Below are 19,827 nucleotides of genomic sequence, written 5' to 3'. Positions count from 1 at the left end.
TCCTCCCAGGGCTACTCCTGGCAGGGGGAAGCTTAAATGCCAGCCATTGCTCAGACTGAGCCTAAAGGTACAATCTAGCCTTTAATGTTCCGTGCAGATGTGCACAGCAGGCTTGTTTATATAGGGCCTACTCAAATCCACTGTTTTGCGCTGACAAGGGCTCAAGCCAGGCACCATTTTCCATCACCTGCAGGCAATGCCTTTTGCAGCAAAGAGCGAGTTTCTCTGGTGTCCTCTCAGGCCTTTGATTAACACCTCTCTAGCTCTCTCCCTTAAGCCGCCCATGTGGGGTGTTAATGAGCCTTCCAGTCCTGCCTGCCCTCCCCCGAAGTCAATAGCAAACTTCAGTGGGAGCAGCGCCAGCTGTGGGAGGGTGAGGCAGGACACATCTGCCGCGGGAGATAGGGGACAAGGTTTGGGAGAGGGGACGACTGGTCGGCCAATTTCTGATGGCTGGCTGCCCTGTCCGGCTCTGTTGCAGCCGTCGGCTAATGGGTGATCCACCCGTCCGCCACCAGAACAGGGAGATCCGATGGCCAGTAATTCTCCGGTGCTGTGAGTGAAAGGCACTTCACACCATGGCACTGTCTGCTGTGCCACCCTGTGCCAGGCGCTGCGTTACCTGCAGGAGGAGCCTCTCGTCCCCGACAATGGCCGATTTACTCCAGTCGATCACTTCGGAGAATGGCAGCTCCCAGCCGTTACTGAGCAGCACTGGGATGCAAGCAGCCTGGATGGATGAGAAACAGCAGACAACCGCGCTCATGAGACCCAGGCCAGTCAGCCTTGTACCCACCAGCTCAGGGGCCGACAGCCCAGCCGCTGGGTCTGACAGGGGTGGGGGAAACAGGAGGCCTGAGGGAGGCGCACAGCAGCTGGCTAGTGGTATTGGAAGCCCAAATAATTTCTAGAGAGCCCCCTTTCAAAGACTGCTTTCGTCCAAGAACTAGGAGCATTAACCCTGCTCACGGCCAGCCCGAGGCAGGCATGATTTCCTCAGGGACCCTCCTGATGGCTGCTTCTCTACCAAGGGAATAGACAGGAAGGGCTAGCGGCAGAGGGAGGGGATGGGGGTGGGGGAGTGGAGGGTGTCAGGGAAGGGGATGGAAGTGGGAGAGGAGAAGATGGGTAGAAGGAGCGAAGAGGAAGGAGGAGGGGGAAGGGGCACTGATCTCTGAGGAGCAGAATTGGAGACGTTGAGATAAGTGTGTGGGGTGAGGGAAGGCTCAGGCTCTTGCCCTGCTTCTCTCTCTCCATTCTCAGAGGCTCCTGTGCCCTGGGATTGGGGTGAGGAGGGAAATTCACGGACTGACTACAGACATTTCCCGCTGTCTTGCCCGCAGTGGTACCTGCAGCGCTTCCAGGAAGCGGAAGGAGCCCAGCCGCCTGCCGCGGGGGATGATGCAGAAGGTGGAGTTGTGCAGCAACTCCTGATAGTCAAACCTGGGAACAAAATGCAGCTCTGGTTAGAAACCTGTGGTTAGAGCTCTCTTTTCCTTCCATGTGCCACAAAGCTCCCCCACCCGCCTTGTCGACTTAAGTGTCCTCAGCGCTGTTCTTGTATTTCAGTGGCAAGACCTCGAGGATTCATATACGTCACTCCTAGAACAGAGGTGGTCACAAATAGCATGCAGGGGTCCTCTCCGTCACAAATCTGAGCACAAATACCAAAGTGCTGTTGCCAGGGAGCACCTCCACCTCCAGAATTGACTCCAGTTGGAGAGACTAAGGCAGGGAGCACCCTCCCCGCTGCTTGCTACAGCTGCTTGCTACAGCTCCCCCAGAAAGAAACATCATCACAAAGCACAACACAGCGGTTTCTTCCAAGACTAAACGCTTGTCTGCCAAAAAAAAAAGAAACTTGTAAGACTACGTGTAACAGCACCATGGTTGACCACTGCCATAGTAATATGAAGGGGCATTAATGAGATGGTTACATTTATTTAGGATGAAAATGTTTGGCACCATGCTGGTCTTTTGGACACTGTTGAATAGGGAGCAGTCGATAATGTGCCATCTACCAGCCGGGTGTCATGTAGCGGAGATGCTTTGGGGCCACAAAGATCTCTTTTAGAGGCGTGCCAGCCAGCATCACATGCAGCTGGTTCACTGGCTGGAGCCGATGACCTCAGTGTGGTGACAGCACAAATGCTGTAAATAAATACTCAGAAACCAAAGCCAAGAAAGGCATTACATTATTATGATTGTATTACCATAGCTCCTGGGTGCCCCAGTGATGAGCCAGAACCCCAGTGCGCTAGGCGCTGGACAAACAGACGGTCCCTGCCTCAAAGCTCACAACCTAAATCCCATTCTTATCCCCAGAGAGGGCTGCCTCGGAAAGCTTAATATGCCTTAGTGTTTGTCAAACCCTCAGGATTCCCCCCTCCATGCACCCACGCACAAAGCCACTATCATCGTCCCCAGTTGACAAAGGGGGAAGCTGAGACAGAGGTAGAACTAAGTGACTTGCCCAAGGCTAAAGAGAGGTGTCAGTGTCTGAGCTGGGATGAGAACCCAGGTGTTCCTGGGTCTCAGTGTGTTTAGATCCTCCGGCAAGGCGGCCTGTGATCATCCAGGCATATGACCACAGCATGTTGGAGAGGAGATGGTTGTGTGGAAAAAGCATTGGTGTGAAACTCAGAGGAGCTTGATTTAGTGGCTGGCTCCTCCATTGGCTCGCAGGTGACTGCAGGCAGGTCTGTGCCTCTGTTTTCCATCTGTGAAATGGGGCTAATGAGACTTCCCTACCAACCAGGGGTGTTGTGAGGTTAAATGCATCAGTGCTTGTGAAGTGCTCAGACACCCTGGTGTCGGGGGCTGTGATAAATGAAGGGGGTTCCCTTTTATGAACACCCAGCCAGCCAGTTAGCTATAAAATCCCTGTTAGTAGCTGTTCTCTATTTGCTTTACCTGTAAAGGATTAAAAAAAGTCCATAGGTAAAAGAAAGGGAGTGGGCACCTGACCAAAAGAGCCAATGAGAAGGCTAGAACTTTTTAAAATTGGGGAAAAACTTCCCCTTTGTGTCTGTTGTTGTGTCTGGGAAGAGGGGAACTGTGAGAAGCTTGGGCCAGGTATGAAATCATCAGAATCATACCTAGAAACTGCTTATTTGAAAACTCAGCTATGTAGGTCGATCAGGAAATGTCTAGGAAGACGCGATCAGGTTTATTTCTTATGGCTAGTGGACTCCTCTGTGCTAACCCCAGATGCTTTTGTTTGCTTGTAACCTTCAAGCTGAACCCCCAAGAAAGCTAGTTTCAGTGCTTAATTTTTGGAAATTGCTCCTTTAAAATCTAGCAATAGCCTGAGTTTTCAAATGTATTTCTTTCTTTTTGTTTTTAATAAAATTTACCTTTTTTAAGAACAGAATTTGAATTTTTGTGTCTTAAGAGGTTTGTGCACGTTTTTTAATTAGCTGGTGGTAACAGCTGATTTCCTTTGTTTTCTTTCTCAGCTCTTCCCCGGAGTGGGGGTGAAAGGGCTTGAGGGTACCCCACAGGAAGGAATTCCCAGGAGCGCCTTCCTGGGTCCTAAAAGGGGTCTTTTGCACTTGGGTGGTGGCAGCATCTACCCATCCAAGGTCAGAGAAAAGCTGTAACCTTGGAAGTTTAATACAAGCCTGGAGTGGCCGGTATTAATTTTTAGACTCCTTGCGGGCCCCCACCTTCTGCACTCAGAGTGCCAGAGTGGGGAATTAGCCTTGACGGGGGCCGAGTGACCAGAAGTGACCTATTGTGCCTATCTCAGCTGTATGTTACTTTAGACAGGGGCTGCGGAGTCCCATTTAAAGTGGCAGGGAGCACAGATTTTCCTCTGCCGCCTGACCTGCCACCGGCCCATGAGCCCCTACACCCACCCCCTCTACATTTGAATGAGCGGCATTGCCACCTGGTGCACAGGGGCACAGGGTCACTCTGGTTTGGCCCAGCCAAAAAGTGCCCTCTCCCACCCCAGCCCTGCAGCCTATGGCATGGGTTCTCCACCGGGGGGCTGTCAACCCTCCCTTCCTTTTAGCTAGATTTAACAGGGAGGTCCTGTCACAGTCTGGAAAGCTTTGAGAACCCAGCCCCCCAAGGACCACCTGCCAATGGAGTGCCCCCTGCAACAAGGGTTGCAGAAAGGATGGCATTGAAGCCACTTACACTGGCTATATGCACTCTTGGGAATGCCCACCCCTCCATGCCCGGAAAATCCCTAGAAGGGGAGAGAGTCCAGAACTCTCATCAGACATCAGCGTCACTTGGGCTGTGTTTTAAGAACCGGTTTGTAGTTGTTTGATTTTGTGTGGTGAAGAGTCGGTCGAAGATCAGCCTTGGAGACTGAAGTACTTTATGTTTCCACAGAACAAGCACAATATGAGCTGCATCAGGCCAGTTTCCACACACACACCCTGCTACCAGCATGCCTCAGCTCTGAGCTGGAAACAGACCACCCTTTGGGGATAAAAGGGGAGTTCAGTTTTCATGGTCAGATCAGTCCTCAGCGTCACCCCCGAGCCTGCCAACCAGAGGGGGGCAATTAGTGCCAAATGCCAGGGTGGTTTCTGTGGTGTGGAGGTTGTGGTGAGTTTTTACACTGGAGCGTTTGACTCGGATCACATCGCCTCCAGCAATGAGCAGATGCATGCAGAAAGCCAGCCTGGTAGCATCCGCCTGTTTAAACCCCAACCAGTCTTGGTTGTACGGTTATCACCATTACACAAACAATGGCCCGGCCAATTGAAGCCTAGAGTTTAGGTTTGTAAAGCCTAATATTAATGCAAATGGTTTCATGAAGTTTGATTTTTTTTAAATACCAATGAAAACAATATTTTGTCTAAGCTAAACATTCCTCTGCTATGTTGGCAACCCAGCCGACCCTGCAGCCTCGTGCTCCTGAAAGTGCAATTGACTTAAACCGGAGTGCAGCTGACCAGGCTGTTTCCACAGTCCAAACTGAGTAAAATGCAAACAGCAAAGAACTGGAATCCATTGATCAAAGTAAATCCAATTAGTACAAATTCTCTCAATTTCCATAATCTCTGGTGTCACTGAGAGCACAAGTGATAGTACTCGTATTTCTTAAACCCTTCTAAGTTACTCTTGGAGCCCAAAATACTGGGCCAGATTTTCTGCTGTGCTGAGTTTCCAGTCAGTGCAGTGGGTGGTATAGTTGATTACTGTAATCAACTCCCTGATTCTCCGTTGGGCCCTGTGAGCTGCCATAGGTTAGAGCAGCCTGGGGGCTGCTCTAATTTGCACCATCTGGCAACAGTCCTCAGGGGCCAACAGAGTGCCTGCATGGTATTGGAGCCAACTACACTGGTTCTTTGCCCACAAGGGAGTTCCTGCCCCCTGTGCCAGGAGAATCCCCAGCAGGGGTGAGAGGGCCAAATCCTGTCTTCTCTGTGTCACCATGGCTACATGCTGGGTTGGAGTAGGTGCAGTTCCTCTGACCCTCTATCTCTTGTGATGTTTTTAGCAGAACCATGCTCAGGGCCCGATCCTGCAAGGTGACTATCTAATACAGGCCAACAGGGTTGAGGCCATTCAGTCCCTCTCAGGAGACACTCAGCAACTTCCAGGTTCAGGCTCGTCAAGTGGCATCAGCCCCTAAGGGAACTTCCAAGTCCCACCCTATTTAAACCAGACTCTGCTCATCTTTCCTAATTCTCTCAGCGTTGTCCTGAGTTTCTCTCCTTCCCAGCCCTGTTCCCACAGAGAGCCCTCAGATCTGGACTGTGATATTACAGACCTCAAAGAAAGGTGAGCCCTTCTTCTTCCATGTGATGCTGAATCCCGGGAAGCTGCTCACCCAACGAGCGTACGCCAACAAGCTGAGTTGTGAGGCGTGATACATGAGGAAACGATAGAAGACATTTGTCAAGCAGGAGGGGATCATTTATCAGAGGGTCCTGATCTCAGTGAGCCACAGGAAAGCATGATCCTCAGTGTGATGTACAACTCTTTGCAAAGTGTGGTCCTGGTCCATGATTTGGGGGAACGGGGGGCTAACACAGTATAAAAAATAATAACGCTGTGTAGAAAGGGAGATGTGGCCTGCACGCAGAGGGGCCAGAGGCACCAGGGACAGCATCACACAGCTGTCCTGTTGGCTGCTACTGAGAAAAGTTCAGACTGTAACTTGCCCTGCCTGCATGCACAGAGAAGAGAGACTCAAGGGTCCCTCTTTGCCCCCCTGTGCCAGCTGCAATACTGTACCTGTGGGACAAGGACATGGGGAGTCTGTGCTGCCAGTGGCTCCAGACCCCCGTTCCTAACCAGCTGGGGGTCAGAAGCAGGCGTGGCTTCAGGGCACCCCACCCCCACGGTGCAGTGGAAGGGACGAGACACACAGCAGAGGGGAGCGTGTTTGACTTCTCCACATCCTGAAGGGGAAGGGGCCGGGACGGCTCCTCTGCTGGCTCCTGCCCTTTGCCGCTGCTTCCTGGAGGGCAGCCGTGTTTGTAAAATGTAAATTTTAGGCCGCATTTTTTTATCTTAGGGATGCTGGGAATCCCAATCCTTGTTTTGTGGCTGGAGGACTAGCGGTAGATATGCCCAATGGCCTGTGATGGGATGTTAGATGGGGTGGGATCTGAATTACTACAGAGAATTCTTTCCTGGGTGTCTGGCTGGTGAGTCTTGCCCACATGCTCAGAGTTTAGCTACTCACCACATTTGGGGTCGGGAAGGAATTTTCCCCCAGGGCAGATTGGCAGAGCCCCTGGGGGGTTTTCGCCTTCCTCTGCAGCATGGGGCACGGGTCACTTGCTGGAGGATTCTCTGCCCCTTGAAGTCTTTAAACCACGATTTGAGGACTTCAATAGCTCAGACATAAGTTAGGGGTTTGTTGCAGAAGTAGGTGGGTGAGATTCTGTGGCCTGCGTTGTGCAGGAGGTCAGACTAGATGATCATAATGGTCCCTCCTGACCTTAAAGTCTATGATTCTGTGATTCTATGACTTCAGCAACACCCCCGAAAGGCAGACAGGATGCGAGCTCACTGTGGGCCAACGTGCTTGGTCACACCCATCACCTTTAATAATACCATGATAACAGTGCCGAGAGGCCCAGCTGAAATCATGGCCCTATTGGGCCAGACGCTGCAGCACACAGGAAGCCAGAGTCCCTGTCCCAAAGAACTCAGAGGAAAGAGACAAGAACAAGGAAGAGTTATGAGTAAAGCTGGATGGGAAGTTTTTGATGAAATGTTTTTTTCATTGGAAAATGCCACTTCATTCAGAAGGTTTCTCAGGTCCAGGATGGAATTGGGGGGGTGGGGGAGCAAGAGCACCACCCCAGAATAGCTACTTGGTCAGGGCAGTTGCCTGGAATGTGGGAAACCCAGATTACTTGTACCTCAACCTTCTGCATCCGAGGGAGTGCCCTAACCTCCAGGCAACTGGCTATTCTGGGGTGGCGCTCACTCGCTCTCATTAATTTTGTGAAAAATTTCAAAATGTTTTCCCTCTGCCACGGAACTAAAACAAAAGTCAAAACCTCAAATTTTGTTGTGAAACAGAATGTCTTGTTTCTGACCGACCCTGCTTATCAGCCCATGTTCCAGGGGGGAAACTGAGGCACAGGGAGACTCAACAACCAGCCCAAAGTGACACCAGGAGTCTGTAGGAAAGCCAGGGAATTGACTCCAGATCTCCCAAGTGCCAGTCCATAGGACGGCCCTTCCACTCAGAGGGGAACATCAGAGGAGTGACTCTGGATTACAGCAGTGTAAAGCGGCGAGATCAGAATGAGGCCCGTTATACACCTCGCAGCCTCATGCCACCGGGCGTACTTAACCTTCGCAGACAGAGCCATGCGGGACACATTGTTAAGCAGATGCAGCCAGGCAGAGATCTCAGCACAGCCCTGTTCACAGAGCCATGCGCTCCCCTCCCAGAGCCCCGTGTACAGGGGCACAATGCAGCTTTCTGCTGGGTGGGCCCTGGGAGCGTTCCTGACAGGACAGCCCCATAAAGCAAGGTGGTTTCTCTGCCCCCTGCACGTGGAGATGCCTAGATCGGGAATGAACACGCGTCCGAGCTGAGTTTTCTTGCAAACTGGGCACGTACTCCTGGGCACGTGCTCCTGACTCTGTTCCCCACTCCAAGGACTCAGACTCGGAGCCAGGAGTGGGACCCAGTACATGGGCCCCTGGGTCGGTGGGAGGTGCAGCGTGGCATGGGGAGGAATGGGGGCCTGCCAGCTGCCTGCTGGGTGGGCGGGGCTGCCTGCCTGGGCAGGGTGATCTAAGGCACGGAGCGGAAGATGAGTTAATTCTGGGGGGTGGCAGAGTGTCTAGGGCAAACGCAGCTTTGGAGGAAGAGCGTTTCTGGAGAGGGCAGCAGGAAGGAGGCCAGAACTCAGGCTGGTCCAGGCCCTGTTTATTCTGATGACATTTCTTTACACGGCACGGCCTGCCTGGAACAAAACTACCCCAGGGGCTCCCTCGTCCCACCCCGATCCCACTTCTCACACCCCAGGTTAAATACCCCCCTCCCTGCAAACTCACCTTCCAGTGCTCCCCCACTCCTCCGCCCCCCTTTCCTTACAGTCACTCCCCACCCCCGTCAATCAGCCGAGCCGGACTCTGCCTGCTTATCCTGGTGTGAATCGAAAGGCACCCCCTGACTTCAGCGGAGTTACCTTCCGGGTGACTTGTACCCGGGCATAACCCCAAGCAGAAGCTGCCCCATGTGAGAGCTGGCACGGCAGCAGCGAGGAGGGGAGGAGAGATTCCGTCTGAGGATACTGGGGAAAAAAAATCCCTTTGTCCCAGGATATTTAATGTCCACGTAAGGGCGGAGGCAGAATTGGGGGATCCCTGCTCCTCTCAAGCCCAAGGCAAAACCCTCATTGCTTTTGATGAAGGCAGCAGGCCTCTCCTCAGACCTCGCTGGCTCACGTCTCATGTAAGACCCTCCACCCGCCTCGAGCAAGCTGGGAGCCGACTGTGGGTGTTCCAAGGCGTCTAGGTATTTCCAGCCTGCTGCTTCCGTCTCCCAAGCCTTCCCCCGGTCGCTGTTTCTCTTGGATCCTCATGTATGAGTCCCAGGCTCGTCAGCCTCTTGTCCGCTCTCTCTGCGTGCTCACTTCCCTGCGAGCCCTGGCAAAGGTAAAGAACTTCCCCAGCATGATCCGCCTCCCCCACCCCCGGCTAATTCCTTGGAGGCCGAAGGCCGATGCCTCTCCAGGTGACTCCCCCTTCATTAATGTGCCTGAAGTGCCCTGGTTTGAGGGTGACTGTTTCCCCTTCAGTGTTTCATTCTCCAAAGCTCAGCCCCTCGCTATGAAAGAGGTTTCTGTGCAGCTGGCCTGTGAGAGGCACATTCATGGCTGGGTCCCTGCAACCGCACCGGAAAATCCAGTATTTATGTTCCTTTTGGACAGACCCACCTTTCTGTTTCTTCTCTAAGCTCCACCAACAAGGAGGGAAGGGGCAGAAAGAACAAGGAGCCACTATTTCCCGGGCTGCGCCGAGCTCAGCTCCTGGTAGCTTGGGAAGGGGGGGAATACACCTCTGGCATGTAACATCCAGGGGTGTGTTGGATTGGAAGGGTTCTATGGGACCGACTCAAGGACCTGCTCTAGCCTAGCCAGAAAAGGGCTGTGCTCCTGCTTAGGGGATCAGCAAAGACATCACACCCGTCTGAGCAGTCCACATGTCATGACATCACACTCACACCAGCACTGCATCGAATGATGTCACACCCAGCTGAGCATTCCATGGGGATGACATCACATGCAGCAATGATGTCACACCCATCTGAGCATTCCACAGGGATGACATCACACCCACACCAACGTTGCATAGAATGATATCACACCCAGCTGAGAATTCCATAGGGATGACATCGCACATAGCAATGATGTCACACCCATCTGAGCATTCCACAGGAATGACATCACACCCACCCTAGCACTACATAACAATGATGTCACAACCATCAAGAATTCCACTGCGACATCATGCCTGCCCTAGCATTGCCCAGCAATGATGGTGCACCCACCCAAGCATTGTGTGCTGATGCTATGCTCCACCCTGAGAATTGGATGACAGTGATGTCATGCTACTAACTGAAGCATTTCATGGTGATATGACACTTGCTCAAATATTAGGGGATGATGTCACAGTGGCCTGCACAATAGGTAGTGATGACAGCACACTGGCCTCAAAATAATGTATCCCTGTCTTACCCAAGCCAGAATAAACAAGTCAATGCTCTCTCGCTCTCTCACACACACACACAATCAGACCTTTTTCAGTTACGCCGCTGTGTTATCCCAGGTCTCACTGCAGGATCTGAGCAAATCACACACCAAGATGGCTTGTTCCACCACTCCTGTTACACTTGCACCAGTGACCCCCCACCATCACCTTCAGTCTCCCGCGTCCCTGGAAATCCCCACCGTCTTTCCCTGCCCCTTCCTAGGACCCCATTCTTCCCACTCAGGCCCTGTCCACTCTGTAGCTGACCCCAGATTCTCACGTTGCTGGCTGGGCTCGAGTGTGGGCAGGGCTATTTTGAGCCCTCTACGCTCCCCACGCTATAGATCAGAAGGGTGGATTGAGGCTCCATCCCAGCTGGGCGAGCGTAGGTTTCAGCTCACTGAGCTAGCAAACAGCATTGCTGTCTGCATTCACTGAACCGTGCTGGGATAACCCTGTTCAAGCACGCTGCCCAGAAACCAGCATTATCTCTGCCGTGCTCACAAGCAGCAGGGCTGAAAGATTCCCCATCCCTCCCCAAGTCCTGCTGGGGCCGTCCCTTTGCCTGAGAGCACTGGGCAAGCACCAAGACATTGCCCTGACTTTGCAGCAGCTTGGTGATTTGGTGCAGCGGCAGAGAACGCCCCGTGGCTGGTCCTCGCTGCCTTTGCCCCAGCAGACTGCATGAGAAAGGGCTCCAGGCTGGAGGGCCTCCAGCTCCTACTGCGGCTGCCAGTGCTTTACCCGGTGTTCTCATGCCGCTCGCGTCGAACAGTCCCAGCACTGGCAAGCCCAGCAGTCTGCTCCTCTTGGCCTGGCTTGCGGGTTTGGCTGGAGCCTTGCTCAGGGAGGTTTTCCAACCCTGATCAACAGTTTGCTTTCTTTAAATCCATATGGCCCTGAGCTGCCTTTTGGATTGCAGCCAAGGGAAAGTCACTGGGTCCTGTCAAGGCTCCTGTCTCAGTGACGCACAGAGCCCTGGATGGATCCAACGCCTCTGAGCTCTGAAGGAGTTTGGAGCCACCTCCCAACATTGGGTCTGTCTGTGCAGCAATCGCAGGGAGCGACTGCAGCGTGAGTAGATGGACCCGAACTCGCTTCAATCTAGCCAGCCCGGGTACCAGAGCATGAAGCCACAGCTGCCTCTGCTTCACCCTGGGCTGCCCCGCGAGCAATCACCCGGGGCTCTGGGCAGGTTTGTCCCACCTGCACCGAAGCGCACTCGGCCATGGCTTCACCACGCCGGGACTCGAAGTGGCTACATTAAAGCTAGCTCTGGAATGTCAGCCCAAGCTGTCATTACATCCTGTGATTGCAGCACAGACCATAGGCACGGACTTTTATTGGTGTTCAACCCCGCTCCACCATGAGGTCCCACCCCCACTCTGCCCCCTCCTCCAAGGCCCTGACCTCACTCTGTCTCTTCCTGCCCCTGCTCCACCTCCCCCCCCAAGGCCCCTGGCTTGCACATGGCTTCTCCACCCTCCCCCAAGCACCTCCCACCAGCCACAGAACAGCTGATTGGCGGTGCCACGGAACAGCTGTGGCTGGTGGGTGCTGAGCACCCACTGTTTTTTTCCACGGGGTGCTTGAGCCCCGGAGCACCCACGGAGTCCGCACCTCCAGTATAGACATACCTTTTGTTGCTAGCCCTTATGGGTGATGTCACAAGGATGACTGGCCCCTTTAAGGGGAGATGGGGCCAGCCACACCTGTGTCATAATTATTTTGCTGCTTCCCAGCCTGAGGGGGTGGGGTGAAATAGGGTCAGGTGATAGCTTAAGGGACAGCTGGGCCTTATAAAAGGACTGAGGGAGCAAAGTCTGGGTATTAGCACTGCAGAAGGCTCTGAGCTACGTAGGGGCTGTAGGAAGCCAGATGCGAGCCGAGCCGAACCCCGGGAGGTAAGCAGGCCATGGTCTGAGAACACCAGGACTCTGGCAAAACCGGGCTTGGGGGCGGTGTGCTCCATACCAGAGCAGGGGAAAGACTCACAGAGGGCCCTAAAAGCGTTTGGTCCCAGCGCTGAAGACCCACAAGGACCTTTTTGTTTGTTGGGGCTGTTTTTTAGGTGGCTCTGTGCTCCCTGGGAGGAAGTTTGGGGTGTTTGCAACTTGGCTGGAGGGCTAAGCCACAGCTCCAGCTCTGAGCTGTGTGTGGAGAGCCAAGAAAAGCTGCTTTGGGGAAGGAAGTTGAGGCAGGGAACGCTGGCAGGACCATTCTCGCCCAGCAGGCGTGATACAGGGCAGGGAGACTTTCAAAGTCACGGAAGTGACTTAAGTGCACAAGTCCCCCTGAAAGCCACACTAGTGCATCTGAAAATCCCCCCTACCTGTATAACAGGCCTGAGCTCCCCTCCAGATACCCCATAACTTAGGATTCAAAGACCCCATGGGAATTTGGAAGCCTGGCTGCTGTGCACCTTTTCCTGGGGGACCCAATAGGGCTGCAGGTGTTCTCTGCACACCCTGTTCAGCTTGGAACCGTACAGCCAGGCAGGCTTTCACAGACCCAGAACGCCCCACCCCGACACAGCGGAGGAGCGCTTCCCTCTGACAGCCCAATCCATTTCACTCATTTAAATCTGCATCAGCCTAACCCTTCCCCGCTGATGGCTCCTGTCAGCGGGTCCCAAGCACGTTCTGCAGGCAGCTGGCTGGATTTGGTAAATTAGCCCCAGCTGGGAGTTGATGTATTGACAGCATAAAGTTTATGAACAAAAACCACCTCCAGGGAATTCAGCCAGACTCCTCGGATAGATGCTGAAAACCCCATTGGCTCATTTCAGCTGATTAACAACCCTGTTCTTACTCGCGCTACCTGCAGAGATGGAGGGTAACTTAAAATAGGCTCTCAACAAAAATCCCATTCCCATGAAATGTCATTAGCAAAGGCCAAGGTCGGTGCTTTCTCTGCTGATTGCTCCCCTCTGTTCTGCTACAGCTCCCAAGCCAGGGCGAAGGACCGCTACAGCCTCGGGAGCGAGAGTCTCTCTCAAACCCCCGGATGCATCTCTGGGCTTGCAGCTACTTTCCCTCGTTGAATGCTGGGACTTATGTGGCAAACTGGCTATGTTATGACCTGGGCCAGTTGCACCCGTGTCCTTCAGGAGCTGCTCCATTGAAACGATCCCAGTGTAACTAAAAGCCGAATCCAGCCGGCTCCCCAATTCTGATCGCTTGTGTTAGAAGAAATGTCAGTGCTGCCCTTATACGCCGGTGTGGGTGACAAGTTCATTACTGAGCTCAAGGCAAGTTCCAGTGTAAATACTGACGTGCCCAGTGGCGTTTCTGCCCAGTTCCCTGCGAACACCAGGCATGATTTTTGAGGCCCTATTTTAATTCACTTGGGCCAAATGCTCCACTGCCTGAAGTCAACCAAGTCACAAGGAATCTCGGGGTTATGTCTGCATGGCCATGGAGCTGTGGCAGGCCTGGGTCAGCTGACTCTGGCTCGTGGCACTAGAAAATGGCAGCGTAGATATTTGGGGATCGGGCCGGAGCCCACAAGAGTGGGGGAGTCTCCGAGCCCAGGCTCGGCACAAGCCCAAATGTCTTCACTGCTGTGTTTAAGCTCAGGTTGAGTCAGCTGCTCCAGGCTCTAAGACGCAGTGCTGTGGGGTTTTACCACTGTGTAGACACACCCTGGGGAAGCACAGAGGGAGCCGTATCCCCTTCACAGAGGGTTTGGTGTCCCATTGATGCCCCTTTCAAGACAGCAGCAGAAGTCGCGTCTTCTCGCTCCAGCCCCGTCCCAATGATTCTGCAGCAGGTGCGCCTCTGCTCAGCACACAGTCTGTCCCCTTGTGTCCACGCTACACCCACTCCCTGCTTGGCAGGGCGCTGCTCTCCATGACCCCCGTGTGAATCAGAATGACCCCACTACAGTCTCTCCAAAGAGGAGCTGAGACCAGGAACTGGCTATTTAAAGAGATGCTAATGCCAGGCTGGTGAAAGATGCTGGCCTAACAGCCCTGGAGGGCTCCTCAGAGCAGAAGCAGGTGCTCCGCACCCCGCCGATGTGCCTTGGCTCAACTGTGGGGCTGAGCGGGGAGTTCAGTTTCCATGGCGTGCGTGGCCCCAAGGCCTGGGCTGCCAACAACGCAGCCACTTAGCGCCCCTTGTTCTGGCGGCGGCTTGGTGGTGATGATTGTTCAGATGAAACTGGCTTGCATCTTACATTTCCGTTCCAATAGGCCACTAACCAGCTATCCGAGGGCAATGACTTTTGGCTGCTGCGGAGGGGGACGGGATTTGAACCAGTGAGCTGGGGGTGAAGGCTGTGTAGACAGAAGGATGAGCTTGGGGTTAAGGCTCTCAGGTGGGGCTTATGAGGGCTGGGTTCCAATCCCAGTGCAGCCCCAGACTCCCCCAAGAGGGGCAAATCATTTAATCACAGTTCCCCACCTGTGAAGCAGGACTAATACAGCCCTGAGATAAATCACCCATGTTTGTCAGGTGCCCACCCACTGTGGGGATGGAGCCCCTGGATGTAGAGTGCCGTTCCTTCTCGCCCTGCCGCCTGGACCCAGTAATCCACAGGCCGGTAGCAGTGGCTAGTACCCGCTGCTTCAGGCGGAAAGTTCTCTGTAGGTGCCAGCGATTACCTTTCAGACGGAGCCTATCACCGAACTTGTTTACAAGGCTACAAAAGTGAAACTCTCTTCCCTCCCTCCCCCCAAAAAATGATTGAAGCTTAAATGCCAGCCGCAGTCTGTTCGGGCAGGGCTGCTTCTCTCAACTCCGCTGCTGGCGCCTCCGGGGGAAAATCCTAATTAGCTGGTAAATAAAACCAATCAAAGCGCTGCCCTTGGATCCTGTTCCTCTTTCAGATCCTAAAACAAGCTGGCAACGTTCATTGCACTGAAAATCTGAAGAACTCGGTGGAATTAAAATTTTGAATGAAATGACAAAAAAAGTTTCCCTTTTGTTCAAAGTTTTTCATAGGAAAATATTTCTAGCCCTATTATTCGCCTGGCAGTAATGCCTCCATCAAAGCCAGGGCCTCATCATGTTAGGTGCTGTACAAACACACCGTCAGAGACAGTCCCTCCCCTGACGAGTTTGCAATCTAAATGGATACAACGGACAATGACATGAAGAGCATAGAGCAAGTCTGTAGCAGAACTGGGATTAGAACCCAGCTGTCCTGTCCCCTAGGCCACTGTGCTAGCCATCAGACCAGTGGTTTTCAACCTTTTTTCATTTGCTGACCCCTAAAACATTTTGAATGGAGGTGCAGACCCTTTTGGAAATCTTAGACATAGAATATCAGGGTTGGAAGGGACCTCAGGAGGTCATCTAGTCCAACCCCATGCTCAAAGCAGGGCCAATCCCCAATTTTTGCCCCAGATCCCTAAGTGGCCCCCTCAAAGATTGTTCTTACAACCCTGGGTTTAGCAGGCCAAGGCTCAAACCACTGAGCTATCCCTCCCCCCCACCCTCCAACATGGTCAGGTTGAAAACCACTGCTTTGGGCCATACTCTTTCCTAATGTTTTTTTAAAACCCTCAAAGGAGGAGAGTTCAAGCTTGCGATTCTAGCGATTGCAAGGTGTTTTGCCGCTGAAAAGGAATGACCCCAACAAAGGTGACATTTCAGCTCGATGAGGAAAGGGCACTGGGCATGAAACAGCTGTTGCTATAAACATGCAAGAGCCAGGGCGATTTCTGTAAGACGTGGCATCCAAACTGAATGTTCTGCCATTGCCATGCTTTCAATTTGTGGCATAACTCAAGATCCAGGGGCTCCGTGAGTCTCCAGAGAAGCAGCAGCCAGCTCTGGCCACTGCTGAATTTTAACCAGAGATGGCCTGAAAGGAACCCAGATTCTTTCTCTGTACTCTCAGAGCCCCAGGAGACTGGGACCGAGGAGACTGCAGCCTGTGGTTTACGTAGCCAGATTAAGAAGTAAAAAAATTTCCCCTTCCAGAAACATGCAACTAACTTCAGGCCCCGGCTTCAGCAAAGCAGCAGGGAAGAGGGGTCTAAGTTTCACTTGGAAGCGCCAGGAAGGAAAGTGGCAACTTAGGAGTTGGCTGTTACCCTCATTCCCATCCTGCTGGGAATTTATACCATGGAAAGAAGAGAGAAGGGGAGATCTCATGCTTCTACAGGGCCAGAGAAAAAGGGGTATTTGTACGGAGAGAGAGAGCGGGAAAGGGGGGTGTTTTCAGGGCTGTCAGAGGTCAGCCTTATCAGCCAGGGAAATGAGAAAGTGGCAGCCGATGCTGGCAGGGCTGAGGCCTTATGGAAACACTTTGCTCTTGACGTTCTGTGGTTTCTGAGCAATAATATCCTCAGTGCTTCCCTGTTTTCGTACAACCCGAGGGACATAAACTCTCTGATCTCTGTTCATCCGCTCCTGTCATTCAGAAGCAAAACAGCAGGTCTGGGATGAGGGGCCAGGGGGTGACGACGGTGGGTTTCACTAATGGGATCGAGAAGAGCTTTTCCAAAAAGCGTCGGGGGGGGGGGGGGGGTTTGGTGTGTTGTTTTTTGTTTTTTTTTTAAACCAGCGTTCTTCCTGCAGCAGAACAAAGATGCTACAAGACGTGCTTTATCAGGGCACAGAACCTGTTTGTGCAGGCAATTCCCTGCGGCAGAGGGGAGCCTGAGCTGCTTGCAAGCCCTTCCTCTGCTTGGAGCGTAATCTGGAAGGAGGCAGGTTACATGATACATGCAGTAACATGCATGTGTTACATGCAGTTGGAAAGTTAGAGCCAGGCAGCTTGTTGCCATGCTAGGCCCATGTTTCCCCTGCTAACAACGGAGCAGCCACTTATCTAGTCTCGCTTCGCTTCCAGGGTGAAAGGGGAAATACTCCAGACCTCTAGAGTAGGAGACTGAACCAGGAACGGGAGTGAGGGCCTGGTACAGCCCTCTCCGGCCTCTGGGAGCAAGAGGACTGGGCCTGGGTTGTTAGTTCTGAGCCAGTCTCACCAAATTTGGGGAGATGGGTGGGGTGTCCTTGATGTCACTAAAAGAAAGCCAAATGGGAGGGACCGAGGATTACTGACTAGCACCCCAGATTGGGATTCAGCTAACCTGGGATCTGTTCCCTACTCTACTACTGACTGACGGCATGACCAGGGGAAACTTGCTTCATCTCCACGTCCCCTCTCACCTATTAAGACTGTAAATTCTCCAGGTCAGGGACTGTCTCTGCACAGCACCCAGCACAACGGGGCGCTGAGCAAGGTTAGGGTTACTAGGCCCCCCTATAATGGTGGTGATCTGCTTTTGATCTCAGCCTCCTCAAAGATTTGGGGGTGTTTAGAGATGGAGTTCTGGCTTGGCTGCATCCTTACCATGTGCACGTTCCATATGAATTCTAGGCACTATCCACTCACCTGGAAGAGATCTCTTTCCCCCCCCGCCCCGCCCCGCTTTGAGGAAAGCCCATATTCTTCTCATCTTACTGATGGAGAAACTGAGGCAGGAAGCGGGTTAGTGGCTTGTTCACAATTACATCAGTGCCACAGCTGAGCAAAGGACCCAGGTCTCCTTGTGCCTTTAAGACCATTGCGGGATCAGTGGTTGCAATGAAATGTGCTTGGCTAGCTAATGAGAACAACATCGATGCCGACAGAAGAAGTACCTTGCAGCCCAAGAGCTGGAGCACTTTACAAAGGTGGGTGGCCAGGTACCATTATCCTCGCAGTTCAGATGGGGAAAACGAGGCCCTGTGAGGGTCCTCATCGCTTATTAGTAGAGGAGCACCCAAAACGCACCGGGTGCTATACAGGGATCTGGGATGGCCTGGCCTGTGCCCTGGAATGCTTCCATTCTCACCATCCCCCCAAGTCAGTGGCAGAGGCGAGTGTTAGGCATGGTGGTTGGGCTGCTTGCCTAGGACTTGGGTTCAAGTCCCTTTGCCATAGCTTTGCTGCGTGACCTTGGGCAAGTCACTTTGCTCTGTTCTATCGTCCCCGTTGTACACTGCCCTAGCTCACAAGGGTGTGGCAAGGAGAAATACATTAAAGACGGTGAGGTGCCCAGACACCATGGTAATAACGGGGGCCAGATGAGTACGTGAGCTAGAGGAGAACCCAGGTGCTAGGCGCTAGCCCAGGCTGGCTGTCTCAGCATTAGTATTTTTCATCCTACCTGAACAATTACTGGGGGCTCTAGGGGTGTGAGAGCCTCCAAACGTTCTCCGAGCAGCTGCTGAGATCACGACGACCAAGCACTCCAAGTGTTTCCTGGGAATCGTGCGAACGGGAGCACTCTACTTGTTTCTCTGCTCTGGGCTCATAGCTTTGGGGAAGGAGGACTGCTCTCACATAAGCCCATCCACATGCAGCAAGAGGCAGCTTGGGCGCTCCCCCACCAGGCAAAGTGGGCTCAATCACCTCTCCAGTGGTTTGACAGCCCCGTGGCGCCAGCCGCAGAACTGTTCTTGGTGGGGTTTTGTGCGAGAGGAGAGGAGAGGCTTTGCACAGAGGTGAGGTGGCTGTAGGCAATGGAGCCTTGAGTTGCTAATTCTTCCCACTCACTCCCCTGCCTCGCAGCTCTCCTGTAGGTGAAACCACCGGCTGCTTTAGCAGGGCTCCCATAAGCTCCTCCTTTCCCCTGTGCTGTGCTCCTGCTTGCTCGGCAGCCAGTCAGTGCTGCTCCATACAGGTAACGGAACGAGGGCCAGAGCAAAGGGCAGGATGGAACCCTGCTCTTCTAGGTGAACGTCTGATTGTCCCAGGGTGGGTGACTGATCCCTTTAAGCGGGTGTCAGGGCCCGGTCTGCCCACGAAGAGCTTCTTTAAAGACAACCAGCCCATCTCAGGCCACCTCTAAGCAATGAGCTGCCAGCCAGCTGCTTAGGCAGTTAATTGACTAATGAGCACCTGGCCTGATAAAAGCTACCAGAGGCCAGTTGGAGGAAGATGCCCTTTGAGAGAAGATCCCTGAGACTGTAGGCCTGGTAACCTCTCCAAGCTGATGGGTGAAAGGATTCCTGGATCTGAGGCCTGGTTAGGGTGACCAGGTGTCTGGTCAAAATGGGACCCTGGCGGCTCCGGTCCACACTGCTGACTGGATCGTTAAAGGTCCAGTCAGTGGTGCTGCAGCGCTATGGCAGGCTAGTCCCTACCTGTCCTGGGGCACCGCACTGCGCCCTGGAAGTGACCAGCAGGTCCACCTCCTAGGCAGGGGGGCCCCGGGCCCCTGTGCTCTGCTCCTGCCCTGAGCACCAGCTCCACACTCCCATTGGCTGGGAACTGGCCAATGGGAGCTGGGGGGCGGTGCCTGCGGGCAAGAGCAGCGTGTGCATAGCCTCCTGCCCCTCCTCCTCCTCCACTAGCACCAGACGTGCTGCCCACTTGCAGTGCGTGTGCAACGTAGTGTCAAAGTATCTGGGCGTTACACTGGACCGGAGTTTGACCTTTCAACGGCACCTCGAGAACACCCGCAATAAGGTCAGGTCTCGTGTCGCGCTTACCAGAAACCTGGAGGGGACATCATCAGTCCACTGACCTTACGAACTGCAGCAATTGCCTTGATATACCCTGCAGCTGAATACTGCGTGCCAGTGTGATCTCACAGCAGCCACACAACTCCTGGGCACTCAACTCAATAATGTCATGCGCATAGTGTCGGGGTGCTCAAATCGACTCCAGCCAACTGGCTCCCAGTCCTAT

At 53.4% G+C, this 19,827-nt stretch overlaps 1 protein-coding gene across 1 annotated transcript in view; it reads right to left on the bottom strand.

The window, feature by feature from the left end:
• The window catches only part of EXTL1 (exostosin like glycosyltransferase 1), a 46,792-nt gene that overhangs the window by 9,622 nt on the left and 17,343 nt on the right, over window positions 1-19,827 (bottom strand). The window contains exons 2-3 of the mRNA XM_073317779.1: window positions 1,350-1,443; window positions 623-730 (exon numbers count right to left, since the gene is read on the bottom strand). Of these exons, the coding sequence (XP_073173880.1) occupies window positions 623-730; window positions 1,350-1,443 (202 nt within the window). The remainder of the gene's footprint in view (window positions 1-622; window positions 731-1,349; window positions 1,444-19,827) is intronic.

Source organism: Lepidochelys kempii, chromosome 19, assembly GCF_965140265.1.
Source record: "Lepidochelys kempii isolate rLepKem1 chromosome 19, rLepKem1.hap2, whole genome shotgun sequence".
NCBI classification, from domain to species: Eukaryota; Metazoa; Chordata; order Testudines; family Cheloniidae; genus Lepidochelys; species Lepidochelys kempii.
Note: the sequence above shows the minus strand (reverse complement) of the source record. Positions and strands in the feature narration are given on the sequence as shown.